Source organism: Gossypium arboreum, chromosome 9 (genome assembly GCF_025698485.1).
Source record: "Gossypium arboreum isolate Shixiya-1 chromosome 9, ASM2569848v2, whole genome shotgun sequence".
Classification (NCBI taxonomy): Eukaryota; Viridiplantae; Streptophyta; class Magnoliopsida; order Malvales; family Malvaceae; genus Gossypium; species Gossypium arboreum.
In genome coordinates this window covers 83,247,199-83,262,670 of record NC_069078.1, presented here as the reverse complement: position 1 = coordinate 83,262,670, position 15,472 = coordinate 83,247,199, and the positions used below count along the sequence as shown (strand labels likewise).

Sequence of the window (15,472 nt, the reverse complement as noted above, 5' to 3'; positions counted from 1 at the left end):
TACTTGGCATTCAACTACAAAAGGCTATGGTGATCATCACATTTTCATTGGCTAACGCTACCACGTGGACAAAATATACAAAGTAATATAATACCAAAGTGGGCAACAGGATGAAAATATAAATACCAAATTGAGAAGTCCAAATTAAAAGAAAATGCATATTTAAATCTAAAAATCTTAACTTTCATAATTCAAATAAGTATAATCATCCACCAAATAATTAAAACATAATAAATAGAAACACTTCAGCCATATAATAAATATAGAAAATATGTATAGTTTTAAGGTGATCAGGTTATATTAGCTATTTTAATCTATAAAGTAAAATACATAGAAGCACCGTTGATATGCTGCAGGCTTAAGAAAATAACTAATGTTTTCTTATAAGTTATATCAATCAATAAAAGTTGCATCATTAAAAGAATTAAAAATCTCCGGCGTTAGGGTTTAATCCTAGTTTTGTTTCTTTTTTTAAAAAAAAAATCATTTACTAGTAAAAGCAACTGGAAATTTTTTCATTAACCAAAATATATTCGGATTTTCTATAATATATAAATATTCGGTTTCATGCAGAATAGATATCACCAAGGAAGTGCAGTTTCGCGGTCGAAAACCATGAAAAGATGAATAAAATTTGAAAAAAAAAAAAAAGGTTACTATCAAAATGACAAAATGATCCAACTCAGTTCATCATCCAACAGTTCTATATAAATTCATGCAACATCACCACAAACTCCATTAATACCTACATTGTCTTCATAGACAGTACCCAGCAATACTCTCCTTAGATAGGATGCAATCAACTTTCCCCTTATACTCAATTCAGCTTAGCCAAGCTGGATTTTGGACGTATATTGTTGTATGTGCATCAGTCGCTAACCGGTTGGGCCTGAAAATAAAATCGGTTGCATGAATAAGATTAAGAAGAGCACTCACAAACTTAGCCATCTGAAAAAGATCTAATTTACATTTCCCTATGGTAAAATCATATTCTGTCCTACTGTTACTAATGCACTAGTTTGACTGCTAACCTCATATACACCTTTATAAAAGCGCCACCAAGAGAAATCAACAATTTAGAGCGACAATGACAAAGACAGTCATGACCCATAGCATCAAATATCGGGAACCCAAATTAGCCTACCTTTTCAGGAGATCCTGACCTTGACCTTGACCTTGACTTTGATCTCGATCTTGCTCTGAATCAATGAATGAAAAATGGGAAAAACAAGGGAAGAGTTACATAAAAGGTAAGAAAAACAGCAAAAATGAATAATAAAAGCAAAGAAGGTACCGGCAAGTTACCTGGGTGACTTAACAGGGGAGGCAGATCTGGATTTAACTGGAGATTTGGATGCAGACCGTTCCCTTGATCTACTGATTATGAGAAAGAGAATGGGTGAGGAAAAGATGGGAGGTTTGACGTCCATTTAATTATTTTTTCTGAAGGAAAAAAAATGAAGAATACTGAAAAGAGAAGAAAAAGATAGGATTTGTACCTCCGATCTCTTCTAACGCTGCGGCTTCTACTTCGGCTCCTGGATGGACTGCTCTCATATCTCTTCACCTATCCAAATAGATGAACAAATAAACCCCAAAGGTTTATCAAAATAAGAATTGATTTTGAAAATTCCAGATTGAAGACAAAATAAAAGAACAAGCAATATGCTCAGTTAGTGTTACTGGATCCAAATGTTTGAAATTGGGACAGTCACAATGCCAGAAATCCTTTGCAATTATAACTTAAGGGAATGTTCAGAAACAATAGGGTTCCTGGGAAAAATAGAGGGTACAGAATAATTACAGAAAAAGGAAATTTAGAGGGATGGCTGGACCACATTGATTCATGTTTTCACAACTTCAAGGTACAAGAATTAATCTCAGATGTGTGAATGTATAGATAGGAACTATAGCCTTGTAACTATTAGAAGGTTTCATGGAACAAGCAACATAGATAATGGAATAGTCCTTGTTTATAAAATTCTTCAGGATTAGCACCATTTAACAGCTTATAAAGAACGACGAGAATGTAACAAGGTATATAAGTAACAGTAGAATAATGCATAGCCAGGTTACCCGAATATAAGCCCTTGCCCAAGGATTTCTAAACTCGGTGTCATCAAGTTTGCGGATCTGTACCATGTTAGAACAAGTCAGTTCAATTATAAAAGCTGAAGAAGGATAAATTCACGGCAAGCGAAAATTCTCTCTAAACTACTTACGGCATATTTCATGTCATCATAATTGGTATAATCAACAATACCAAAAGTTCCTGAATGAACAGAGAGAGATAACAAATGAAAACTCATTCAAAATCATGAAGGCCTAAGAACTTGGTCAATTCGTTGAAAAATCATGAAGACATAAGAACTATTTCAACCAATTCAAAACATGAAGAGAACTCATAAATCAGAATCAGATGCTCCCTACAGGCATAGAAAGGGGAAGTGGCAGGAACAATTGATCTTTTAACTCTAAGCATCAGCCAGATTGAACATCAAAAACATCCATATAAGTGTGCCCTCATAAGGAGATAAGAATATGACATTGCAACATTCTAGAGCAAATTGAGATTGAAAAAGAAACAATTAGATGTGTGAATATCAGATTAAAAAAGAAAAACAAAAAGAAGAAACTGAGGGAGCAAAGTAAACTATGGACTGAAATGCTTCATTAATATGCATCCTTTGTTCGTACCATCACTGTCACGCGAAATTTCGGCAAAACACACATCACCAGCTTTTCGCATGTGATCCTGAGAAGAATATAGAAAATAGGTAAGAATTACAGAAGAACTAACAAAGTCTAAAAGCTTATTACAGTTTAAAAGTACTTGAACCTTCAAATCTTGCCAGGAAGCAGAAGAGGGGAGCCCACGGACAATAACTGCAGGCCCAACAAAATGCAGACAACCATATCTTAGCACATATAAAACCAGATAGGTAAATTAGGAATACACAGTTCAAATATTAGATGGACCTCGATATTCAGAATGTCTTGAGACGCCAAATTTAGCTGCACCCCCTCCATATCCACCCCGACGATCACTTGAGGATTGTCCTCTGCCACCATGAGCAAGCTCAACCTACATCGATTACAATGAAAAGCAAATCAAGAAAAAAGTTGTATGCCAATAAACTACACATCAAAATAACAATAGCTTATTATTACCCTCAAACGACAACCATCAAAGTTGTAACCATCTCGACCCCTAATTGCATCTTCAGCATCCCTTGAATTGTCAAACTATGAAACAAACAGAAATAGAAAGACATTGTTACAGTTTAGATACACATCCTCTGTGAAAACATATAAGATGAGATATATACCTCAACAAAACAATAACATGGAGGGCGTGGCGGGATCTTCAATTCGATATCCAAAATACGACCATACTGTAAATGAGATATACGATTTATAGAACAACACCAGTAATCAACCAAAAAGAAAATAGAATTTTCAATTACATTAACACTGCAGTCAATTAAAACACTTTAGGAAAATGTTATATCTGTCTCATATGATAAAAAGAATTGGCAGAAAAGAAAATTTGACGCCTACCTTGTAGAATAGATCTTCGACCTCCCATTCTCTGATATCAGAGGGTAGGTTGCCAACATAGATTGTGCGAGAGAAGCGACCACTCATTTTCAGTAATAGAAAAAAGTTAATAAAAATATCTCACTGCATGTGTAAAAATTGAACTAAATTAATAAAGAAAGAAAGTCCAGATTAAAATGTTAATTTAATTCTATCTGCATAGACATCACATTGTCATCAACATCTACTCTGAAGATAAGGACAAAAGGTTATTGCAAAACCAAAAACCAGCACTTCAAGAGAGCAATTCCTCAAACAGAGAGCTGTGCTCCACAAGCTCCATAGCTCATTTGCTCCAAAGATGCTCCACAAGGTATAAAATATTAGTAACTTAATTTGGTCTCCTCATCCTCCCATGAACATTTTGCCAGTGCTTCATAAGGAAGCAACAATCGCCAATCATAAAATGAAACAAAACCAGAAACTCCACCATGATTTTCCAACTACCTTCCTATACCCCTATGTATGATTGCAAACTAAAAAGCATCAAGCTGACACCAAGTGAGCAATTCCTCCAACAGAGAGCGGTGCTCCACAAGCTCCATTGCCCATTTGCTCCAAAGAAGCTCCGCAAAGCTATAACAAGATTCGAAACTTAATTAGCCCTCCTCATCCACCCATGAACATTTTGCAAGAGCTTCACAAAGGGAGAAACAATCTCCAACTATTAGACAACCCAGAACCCAAGATTTCCACTCAGATTCTCTCACTCCCTTCCTATTTCCCCCTATGCATCATTGCAAAAGCTCCTAATTTGTCCAAGCGCTTGTCATCTATCATAAACAAAGCATGCGTGTCACCAGATGAGGTAAGATTGTCAGACACATTATTTCATTTTATCTCATCCACTCACTCTCTCTCTGATTCAACTACATTGAAGAAAAATTATCCCCGTGAAAATACATTGTTTTTCCTAGTTCCCCCCGCCCCTCTCTTTTTAAATCCAACCCCTATTACAGCAAGTATTTTTAACATATTATAATAATAATAATAATATCAAAATTAAACGATAATCCCCAAAAGAAATCAAGATAGAAACGTAAGCAATGGGGAGATGAAGACATTGTACCAAAGAATTGAAAGGCAGGAAAGGTGGAGGGGACCCGACGAGTGTCAATTACCGGAGTAAAAGCAGAGGTTGGCTGAGCCTTCTTAGGCCAATCTAACTCAGCAAACTAGCTAGGGTTCTTTGCTCTTCGTCCAGCGAGAATCTCAAATCCAGTCTGCGGATCTTCCGGTGGGTCTATTTCGAAAGCTCTTGTTTTTAAGTTGGAGAGCATCTAACCGGACCTGATTCAACGAGGCCCAATTGCAGAATGCGGCTTCTACAATTTAAACGGGCAATTACATTTTATAAATAATATAAAATTTTCATTTATTTTTAGCATTTTTATGAAAATTTTACATGCTTATAAATTAAAAAATATTTTTTATAGTTTCAGAAAAATAAATTATTAATTTTTAGAATGTAATTCTAAAAATTATAAAAATATTAAACTGTATTTAATTATAGTTCAATTAACTTTTTTGGTAAAAAATTAGATATTAACCATTAAATTAATGTATCATGTCATTAGTCCATTAAGAAGATACAAGTAGTTAATAGATGGGTGACTAAAATATTATAACTTCATAATTTTAATAACTAAAATATAATATTTAATAGTTGAGTATTAAAAATAATTAAGTTTGATGATTATTTTATAGTTTATTTTAAATTTTAATAATGTAAAATAGATGAGTGACTAAAATATTATAATTCCATAATTTTAATAACTAAAATGTAATATTTAATAATTGAGTATTAAAAATATTTAAATTTGGGTAATTATTTTATAGTTTACCTTTAAATTTTTAATAATGTAAATAAATGAAGTTTTATACAATTACTAAAACCTCGTTACCTATAACTTGATAATACTAACTCTTAAAAATTATTAAAATTATCTCAAAAAGTACTGAAATCTCTTTAAAAACAATATTCAAGAATTCATCTCTTTAAAAAAATTCAATAATTTTTGTTTAACTAACAACTGTCCAAATTTTATTAAGATAATGTCGTTTTAGGTAGCTTTATTATAATTTTTTTAAACATTAATATTATTATAGGTTGTTATCATATTTATTTTTTTTATATAATATCTATAAATATTCATAATCCATTTCTAACTTATAAATAAGAGGTAATATGCTTCAGAGCACTTGAATCTACGTCCACCTACACTAACAACAATATCGATACCAATCTTACTAAGTCTAAAAAAATTTTAATTTGGTAATTCCTATAATTTAGATTTATTCTTTTTATCACTTATCTCTTAAGTCTCTAATGAAATATTGATGTGAATCTTTTGTGCAGGTGATTAATATTTCCAATTTTTTTATATCATTTTATTATTCTTCTTTCACTCTAATTAGAGGTGTTCACAAGTCAAGTCGAGTTAGATTCAGGTTAAGTCCAAATAAAAATTTAGGTCCGTTTGCTAGGCCGGCCCAAAAAATAGGCATAAATTTTTACTCAAGCCCAATCCATTGTATTAATTTTTATATAATTTTAAAAATATATAATACATCAAAATGCTAAAAACATTAAAATAAATATTTCACAACAAATTAAAATAAATTTTAAAAAATATGTATACTTAAATAACACTATGATAGATGCAACTTAACAGGCAAATGGTTCTAAAATAATAACAAAATTAACAAATGACTCTAAAATAATAACAAAATTAACAATAAACAAGTTTTATACAATATCCAAACAATAACAACATAATAGTAAAATGATAACAAAATAGGAAGAAAACAACAAGAAAATAGCATTAAAAAAAAGCAGATTTTTTTTTTGATTTAGTGACTTCGGGCCAGGTTGAGCCCATACAAAAATGCATTACCCGAGGCTTAACCCATTTTTAAAACAGGCATTATTTTTTTTTCAAACCTATTTTTTGAGCTTATATTTTTGCCAAAACCCTCCCATATTTTGAGCGGACCTTTAGGCCAAATCAAGTAACCCGATCCATGAACAAGTCTAACTCTAACTAAAGCAATTTGGACTAAAAGAAAAATCAAAACCTTAAACTTTCTTATGTTTATTTTCTTCCATTCTTTCTTTCTTTTCTTTTCTTAACTTCTTGACTTTGATCGATTTACAAGTAAATGGGTTTCTTTTGGTTATCAAACTACTCGACCTTGTTTAATCCAATAGGTAAGTTAAAAAAAGTGTTTAAGATTTTTGTTGGCTATTTAATAAGTGATTTTACTTTTTTTTTTAATTTTTTCTGTTAAGTAACTCGTAACATTTACAAAGAATAAGTGATATAAATCAAAGATAACATCAACAAAACATTTCTAAAGAACAAGAAACAATAATATGACCATTTCTTTGAACCGAGAAATCGTATCAAAAGAAAAGCACCAAATATCAACTAAAAAACCTAGAAAAATAAGATAAATCAATTTCTTCAAAAAGAAAATGATATCAAATTCCAAGGGCGCAACCATTTTATAAATTTCAGATGCGTGTGAGATTCACAACCATTTGGGATCAAAATTAAAGGCTTGACATCCAAGGCAAAAAGGTGCTCTAAGCACTTAAGCTCTTTAACAAAGTGCCATTGTACTGGTGTGACATGCATGGATCAAAGTTGATATTTTTAAAATATGAAAAATCAGTCAATTTGCAATACATTTTTTATGGGATTTAAGTATTTTCAAGTTGAATAATGTTCATATTCACCCAATCTCAGCAGAAAAGGAGAAACATATTATCTAATGCAATAGTGCAGAATCTGAGCACTTCATTATATTAATGCTTCAAACTTAGCTTGTTGCAAAATTAAAATTGTTCGTAAATGCTAAATTACTTGGACTCAAGTGTGAAAGTTGGATAGAGGCATGTTCAATTCCTTCTAAGTTCCTCCATGTATTTGGAGGATCATATGTCTATACTCGTATCTTGAATGCATTGGATAACAGCATCAAACACCAGTATTTGAATAAAAATAAGAGTCAGAGCAACATAAGGAGGAAGACCAGTCGTAGAATAGGGAATGCAGGTATAGCACAATGGTTAAACAGTATCTCACAATTGAGGTAAATGCACTTCACTATCTTCTTGAAGATAATGCAGCTCCGGTTGTCCTGCCATGTTACAAGACAATTAAACTCAATAAGCTTAAGCCACAAAAACATCCACTGATAAATGACCTTCAGCTATCTGCAGGATTTTACATACCTGCTCTGCTGTTTCCCGACAACATTTGAATTAGACCTTCCATGTCCAGATGCCATGCTTTCAACACTAGTCACACTTTGATCTTTAGATTGGCTCAAAATTTTTACATTGGAGAAACCTCTGGACACATCAACACAAATTCCATTGGGATGTTGATTTTGCATTACTAACTGCTGTCCATTAGATGCATTTTTAGTGATGCCTGCGTGCTCCTTGAAAAGGGCATTCTCTCTCACATGATTGGAATCAATTGATCGAAGTGCCTTCTTTAGCCGATTAGGCTGTGCAATTGGTGTAACAGAAACAGAAGGCAAAAAGGAGTATGAAGATGGAGCTTCAGCAGCTGCAGCAACTTTAGCAACAGCTGCAGTTGCTGCTATCATCTCCTGTGCTCCCTCTTGAAGCCGAATATAGTCACCCTCAATTACAAATAACTGAAATCATATAGCAATCAGATTATGAAACCTTCAGAAAGTATGATTCCCATGCCAACAAATATGTAAAAAGTTGCAAGAAACAAACCTTAGGGTGGCTAGCTACAAAGTCATCCAGTTTTCCATACTTTTTCTTGTAATCATGCCAGTGCAATGGTGAAAGCATCTTCCCCAGCCTATTTGGCAACTGCAATTGATTGATACAAGTCAAACCCCATTTGGGCAGGGTTTAATACCATAGGAGCTATGTTGACTATAAAGAAAATTTATTTGCATATCAACTAACAGTTGAGCTGATTCGAATTCTGCCACCAGTTGGGATTGTGCGAACTATGCATGCTAACAATGATCTTTCATCAAGCAGAGCAGTCTCAGAAGTCTTAGCTGATATCAAGATATTAGTCTGCCCAGTTGAAACTGACTTGTCAGGCATAATAGCATTAGCACCATTGCTGGTCGTTGTTCCCTTGAAATTAACAGAGTGCTCCGAAGAATCAGGAGAAGGGCTTGCAGCAGTACTTGCTTCTTCTGCTGATAGAACTTGGTCCTCAAGCACATGGTTATTCATGTTCGGAATATCCAGTTCCTGTCCGGTTCAAATTTAAGTAGAGATTAGATCTGAGATATCCAACCACTTGAAGACTAGTCAGATTAACAAACCCGGGATTCACAGCTCTGTTCACGAGTGCCTAATGTCAATGCACCATGAAATTGTGAGGAAACCTGCTCCAAGCTTGGCTCAGGTTGGGGGTCCACAATGAAACTTGATTTAATTGAATCAAGGACCTGCAAAGAATGGGGCAAGTTACAAGAATAAATGATGACAATACTAAGCATCGTGAATAGAACCTTCTTGGTTTAAAGAACCTGTGCTTTCACAGCAGATGATGATATCAAAGAATTGATGTCTGGCCCTTGGCTAATATGATTAAGATGGTCTGGACTAATGGCTTGTTCATTGACAGACATTTTATATTCGTACTTTAAGTCTGACCTCACAAAGCTTTGATCAGTTTGGGATGGTGGAACTTGATTCTGTGCAGATAGCTGGAAACCCTCTGGTGAAATCTGAAAAATATGAAGAAACACCCTTATATATAACAAAGAAAACCCTGTGAGAAAATTAACAATGCATTGGTTTGACCATACCTGTTGGTTCTGCCACTGTTGGGTGGATGAAATTGTTGGCATTGAGTACTGTCCAACTTGAGATGCCACAGAATGGGGAAAGCCCTGTTGATGCATGACAAATGAATGCAAAGCAGTCACCTGCCCAGGTGGGAGGTATGTAGGCATCCCCAGTAGAGATGATGGAGTAATTGGAATACTAGGATTATGGTCATTGTGATTCTGATAGCAAAAACAGTCATATAAGGGGAAGAAAAACTAATAGAAAGTGTTATAAACAAGACAGTTTGAAATAAAATAATCGACTATTTATCAAATAATAGCTCAAACTTTACAATTAAAATATTCTAAAATGAGATTACTAGCTCGATCTCAAACCAAATATTAGATGGAGTGTGGAAAGAGGAAGGGAGGGGAGGAGAAATCGTGACTTCAATATATCTAAAGATACAGTTATATCATATTGTTCCAATGAAATATATAACCATATAAAAAGCATACACCTATAATCACCATATAGATGGTTATAAATATTAAACTTCAGATTAAAACACAATCTATGACACATCAGAAAAGCCAGCATTCTTACCTCGGTTGGCGGATTACCATCTGAAGTAAACGATTTAACACTGTTAGATGCACCATTCGAAATGACCCAAGCATTATTTGTTGAAACACTTCCATTAGAATCCACTTGGTTTCCATTATTTTTACCAAACTGAGATAAATCTTTTGATTTTGCTTGGGATGCATGTGATTCATCTGTGTAAGAACTGTTCCTCTCTCTTGCATCAGCCAGTTCAAATTGAAGCTGATGTATTGTTTGTAAATGAAGTCTCTCCATCTCCACAAGCTAAAACAACCAGAAACAAGGTCAATCTAAATTCACCCAAATTACATCAAATCTAATTTATTCAAGGAAAGAGAGGAAGGTGTAAGCATGAAACTAAAAGATCATCAACCTGTCTCTGACATCCATGCCAGAGCTGGTTATATTGCTCTGTACGTTCTCGCAGTTCAGCCTGTAAAGAGTGGTTCGTACTTGACTGTAAAGCATCCATCTCCTGGACACTAGAAATCCAAGTTTGAACCTCCCTCAATCTTTCATCCTTATAAAGAATGGTTTCTTGAGCAGCTCTATACTGAAAAATAAGACTACCATTAGGAAATGCAGCTTGATGTCTTCTAGCAATCAACAATACAGGTAATTGTAATTGTTGCATGGCTTCTTTTCGAACAGAGAAAGAAAAACATCACTCTTGTAAATTAAGTTAATATGAAAATAAGTAATTCTATTTGTTCCATTCAGTGTTGAGTTCTTTTCAACCAGGGGGGATGATGGATAAGATTCTTCCAAGTTCTGGAAGAATATATATTTTAGATGTATATTTAGGAAACAAAATTTAAATTATTAATGAACTCGTTTCTTTGGTTTATTTTGTCAGTCTTTATTTGAGTTAGGTACACTTTACTTTCTCATGAACTTAAAACCCGGTTTTATGGTAGGTCTATTATTTGGAGTTTAGGCTTCTACAATTAACATTCTTGACAATGAGAATTTTTACTTTCTAAAATTGAGATTGCTACAATCATAGAGTATTGTTACTTAGGGTTACTTGTTCTACTTCACATTGAAGCAGAATATTCACCCCTTAACTTCTGGGATTGAAAATTAAGAAAATGTGCATTAAAATCATGCAAATATATGGACCTGTTCCTGCAACTCCATAAGCTGCCTCTCTTTCTCTTCAACGTGCTCTTGAAGATCATGAATCTGTTTCAGGTGTCGTGCTCTCTCAGCTTCTGAATGATCACGTTCTCTTCTGCGGAAAGAAAAAGAACAGGAACCCATCTAAATTTAAGATAGTTCAAACCTATGCAGCAAGTTTAATGTATAAAAAAATAGTCACCAACAACAGCGGTTACAAACATACGCTAATATATTAAATCAACCCTAGAATAAGCTTAGAAACTTCTAATGGTGTTGGTGTCGCAGCAACTGGAATATAAATAAAACATTCACATCAATGGTACTGCTTTAAAGCTTATGTTTACAGTAAATAAAAAAGGACCAAAAAGACAAACACACACCTGAAAGTTGCCAGTTCCTTATTTTGCTCTCTTAGAAGGTCTTCCTTTGCCCATGCCTACCAATATAATACAAGGAGCACTAATTTAAACATGACTGATAAGACCACTCCTCATTTTGAAAGAAAAAGAGATCCTCCAAAGCAAAGCAGAATGAACAAATCAGCAGACCTCTTCTTTTTCAACTTTGATGGCATGTAGTTCTCTATCTTTCTCTTCCATCCTCCTTTTCAATTCATTTGTGGTCTTCTCACTTTCATGGATTTGCTCCTAACACAAACAAAGTAAAAATCAGGTTGAAAGGGGCAAAAAGACAGCTACATTGTAGAATTTACTTGTAGCATGCATAGTTATTAATATTGTATGATACTCAATATTTATCTTACAATATGACTTGATTCCCTACAAAACTGACGCATATCTATACCGAAAAGTGGTTTTATTGTGAAATCTTGGAGTATCTATTTATCAATACACAACCGAACCAGTTTGTATAATATGAAACATATGATAACTTCGATATACATATGGTAAATTTGGACAAGCGCCAATTAAACATGATCAAACTTCAGACCCAATTACGTAAAAATGCAATTTTAATAGTTTTAACCACCCCCTGCCCCCCAAGGGAAAAAAAAATTTAAATATACTCTGAAAATTTTAAAATATAAAATACTAATGAGAAAGTTGAGAATTTCAAAGATAATCATATCTTTACTTATGCCACATTTTCACTCAATCTTGTATATAAGTCTAGTACTTTAATTTTTATTATTTTTATACGTATATATGTTGTGCATAAGTCTAGTACTTTATAATAAGATTTAGATGTATAAGTTGTTTGAAATTGTTTACTATAACTTCAGAACAATACTCAATACCCAATTTTGAAAATAAAATTTAGATTCACAATAAGTATTTCAATTTAACAATTATGGTAGCATGCTAAGAACAATTTCAAGTGTTGATGAATCTAATGGGTGTTTTAACGACCATTTCAAACAAGATATGTAGAATATGTAATATCGAAATATAATAACAGTACATCTAGGATTCAACAATTTTACTTGCTCACTTACTTCAACAATCAAAACATGACATACATTATGTTTATATCTTACACATGAAACTTAATTCTTTTTTTTTTTCATAAATGAAAGATCATATAAAAATTTAAAGATGCAGCTAAAACTTGACTTATTTCTTTTCTCTGAAAGTTGAAGTTCAGAACAATAATATTACGAATCACATTCTAAAGCAAACCTCAAGCTTCACAGTAGCAGCGGCATGGGCCTCGATTTTAGCATCACAGCTGCTCTGCAAATCCAGGATCCTTGGTCTTGCAATTGCCTGAGCTCGGAGTTCAACCTCCATCCGTTGGAGCTCTTCTCTCTGTCTACTAACATTGTGAATCTGCTGCTGCAATATGTCATCACCCAAATTTCCATCAACCATAATCGAAAAAAAAGTCAACATCAGCAGGCTCTCTTCCATGCTGCACCTCAATAAGATTTCAACCATGTTTACTTTTCATCCTTCTAACAATATATTTTACTTTTAATATCATGAAACTTACCTCATATACGGTTCTCTCATCAGATTGTTCCACCTTTGATATTTCAAATTCCTGCATATTGCAAGAAATCTGAATAAAAGAAATCATCAACAGCACTGGTCCAATAATAATAATAGCAATTATAACCTTTCACAGCTTAATCAGCATTTAATTGATGCTCAATTCCGCCCTTCAAGGCTTGACATTTCTGACTCTACGGATGAAGCAAACACTTAAAACAGTTTAAACCAAATTCCGATTCCGAATTATTTAACCACCAATGAACCCTACCTTACTACCAAAGTGAATCATATAAAAATGGCATGATCCAAAAACCAAGCCCAAAATTATAAAAATGAGAAACTTGCGAGAAAAGGGGTAAAATATGTACTAGCTAATGATGAATGATAATCAAAGGGTATACCAATAAAGAGTAAACAAATAAATAGAGCTAAAAGATAAGGAAAAAGAAACAGATAAACCCTAATTTTTTTGGCTCGTAGGGAACACTGAAGAATACCGTATACTAGTTGTTAAATTAAACTAGTGCAGGTATTTGTTCTTTTTTTTTTCCAGTCTCAAAAAAATTACGAATTTCATACTCGAAAGATAATTTATCCAAATTTCAAAATTTTCTCAGAAACCAAATAAAACCGGCAGCAAAAATTATCATGATTAGATGAATTCACCACTTCATCCCCGAGGTTCTGAACCACGTGAAGTTCGGAAACGGCACGCCACTCCTTCCGCGACGGAGATGTCATTGGCAGCGAACCACTCCGTCCGGCGGTGACACTAGCCGCGCTGTCCATTGAATCAGAATGTCCGACAATGCTCCGACTCTTCCACTTCCTCTATCTTCGAAAAGCAGACCCAAAAGAAGAGGGGAAACAGAAGGAGAAAAAAAGCTAGTAGTTTTCGATCATGAAATTAACCAAAACTCAAGAACTGAAGAAATTTACAAGGAGGAGCTAAAATGGTTAAAGGAAGACAAAATGGGGGAAGACGGGGTGGGGGTTTAAGGATAGGAGGGTTTAAACGCCAATTGATAAGGGAAAGATGGTTGTTGAGTCTTTGTGAAATCTCGACCCAATCTAGACTCCCGCCATTTATACGGCAACTCCATCAACAACATTATGGTTCCATCACGCTTTTCCGGTGGCGCGTGTTCTCCACATCACTGGTTTAGTCAAGATTTTTTTGACTGAAGCTTTGGGCACACCGACGTAACTAAGCCTCATGGACATGGAGGAGGCCCTTCAGTTTTGAGCTTAGTGGCCGAAACAGCCCATTGTTCTTAGAATTTTGGGCCTTTTTTTAACTATTACTTCTAATTCCAAAACTATAAACCGTATATTATTATTCATATAATATAATGGGTATTTTACCAATAAAGGCCCATTTCCAACTTTTTTTACGAAAATGGGTCGATTTCTTAATTATTTATTGGAATAGGCCGAAAACTGGGAAATCGTGTCCACGTCGGTAGCGAAGTCGGTATTTGCCGATAAGCGCGTCTTGAGGAAAGCTTTGTCCACATCAGCAGAAAACGCTTCCCTAAGGACGCAATTTGTGCTGATGTGGACAAAGCGCTTCCTCAGGGACGCGCTTTGCCCGTGTTTTTCAAACTGTCAAAAATTTGACCGTTGGGCGCCCAACGATAAAAAACATATATATATAAAACCCCCCATCCCCTTGACTTTTTACACAAAAAAATCCTCCTATCCAAATTCTCTCAAATTCTCTCAAATTCTTCAAAAAATTCTCTCATATTCTCTCAAATTTTCTCAAAGCTCTCTTTAATTTTTGCAAAAAAGCTCTATTTAATTTTTTTGAATAGTTGTATTTTAAATTAAATTTTTGCAATAGAAAGGGAATTAATTCATCTCGATAATAAACACATCTCCGTCGATCAAATGATGGTAAGTGATAATTTTAATATGTCAATAGTATTTAATATTTTTTTAATTTATACAATTTTAATTAATTTTTCAATACAATTTAATATTTTTTTTCATTTATGCAAATTTAATTTTAATTTTATAATTTTTTATAACAGTCTGTAGATCGAGAGTTGCAATGCTATATTCGTAATATGTCTGGTCCTCCATCACCGTTGATAGAGGGTTACCTGCGGGACGCGAGTTTTTGGCACGTGGCCACGATAGGCCAGGGGTGCAAGTTGGACCCAAAACTAATCAGTGCGTTTATAGAGAGGTGGAAACTCGAGACGCACACTTTCCATCTTCCATGCGGAAAGTGTACTATCACTTTGGAAGACGTGGAGTTGCAATTGGAATTGCCGGTGGATGGGTACGTGGTCACTGGGTCTGCTTATTCTGCTGATTGTGGCGCCGTATGTTACGAGCTTTTGGGTGCTATTCCGGACAATATTAATGGAGGTCGGATCAAGATGAGCTAGTTACG

The 15,472-nt window shown here is 34.2% G+C and overlaps 2 protein-coding genes across 11 annotated transcripts; both read right to left on the bottom strand.

Annotated features, from left to right (window-relative positions):
• Positions 1 to 598: 598 nt before the first annotated feature.
• LOC108454008 (serine/arginine-rich splicing factor SR34A) lies at positions 599 to 4,936 on the bottom strand. 6 transcript variants are annotated; one of them, XM_053019082.1, is made up of 14 exons: positions 4,670 to 4,936; positions 3,771 to 4,373; positions 3,562 to 3,684; positions 3,330 to 3,395; positions 3,172 to 3,246; positions 2,980 to 3,085; positions 2,840 to 2,886; positions 2,698 to 2,755; positions 2,223 to 2,272; positions 2,077 to 2,133; positions 1,500 to 1,567; positions 1,306 to 1,377; positions 1,145 to 1,199; positions 599 to 889 (listed from the first exon to the last, which is right to left on the bottom strand). In XM_053019082.1, the coding sequence occupies exons 3-14, from the start codon at positions 3,646 to 3,648 to the stop codon at positions 869 to 871; spliced, it is 762 nt and encodes a 253-aa protein (XP_052875042.1). In that variant the 5' UTR covers positions 3,649 to 3,684; positions 3,771 to 4,373; positions 4,670 to 4,936; the 3' UTR covers positions 599 to 868. The 6 variants fall into 6 exon arrangements, with proteins under 6 accessions (XP_052875042.1, XP_017607775.1, XP_052875043.1 ...); XM_017752286.2 differs by having other exon boundaries at positions 3,771 to 4,176; XM_053019083.1 differs by having other exon boundaries at positions 1,306 to 1,374; positions 3,771 to 4,176.
• A 2,434-nt stretch (positions 4,937 to 7,370) lies between these two features.
• On the bottom strand, positions 7,371 to 14,331 carry LOC108457246 (uncharacterized). 5 transcript variants are annotated; one of them, XM_017756201.2, is made up of 15 exons: positions 13,735 to 14,331; positions 13,067 to 13,135; positions 12,754 to 12,909; positions 11,662 to 11,760; positions 11,494 to 11,549; positions 11,114 to 11,225; positions 10,365 to 10,544; positions 9,992 to 10,255; positions 9,424 to 9,624; positions 9,142 to 9,342; positions 8,935 to 9,060; positions 8,561 to 8,860; positions 8,363 to 8,461; positions 7,841 to 8,274; positions 7,371 to 7,746 (listed from the first exon to the last, which is right to left on the bottom strand). In XM_017756201.2, exons 1-15 carry the CDS (start codon positions 13,855 to 13,857, stop codon positions 7,713 to 7,715), a joined length of 2,454 nt encoding a protein of 817 aa, XP_017611690.1. In that variant the 5' UTR covers positions 13,858 to 14,331; the 3' UTR covers positions 7,371 to 7,712. The 5 variants fall into 5 exon arrangements, with proteins under 5 accessions (XP_017611690.1, XP_052875008.1, XP_052875010.1 ...); XM_053019048.1 differs by having other exon boundaries at positions 12,754 to 12,906; XM_053019050.1 differs by having other exon boundaries at positions 12,754 to 12,985; positions 13,067 to 13,117.
• Between the last annotated feature and the right edge of the window lie 1,141 nt (positions 14,332 to 15,472).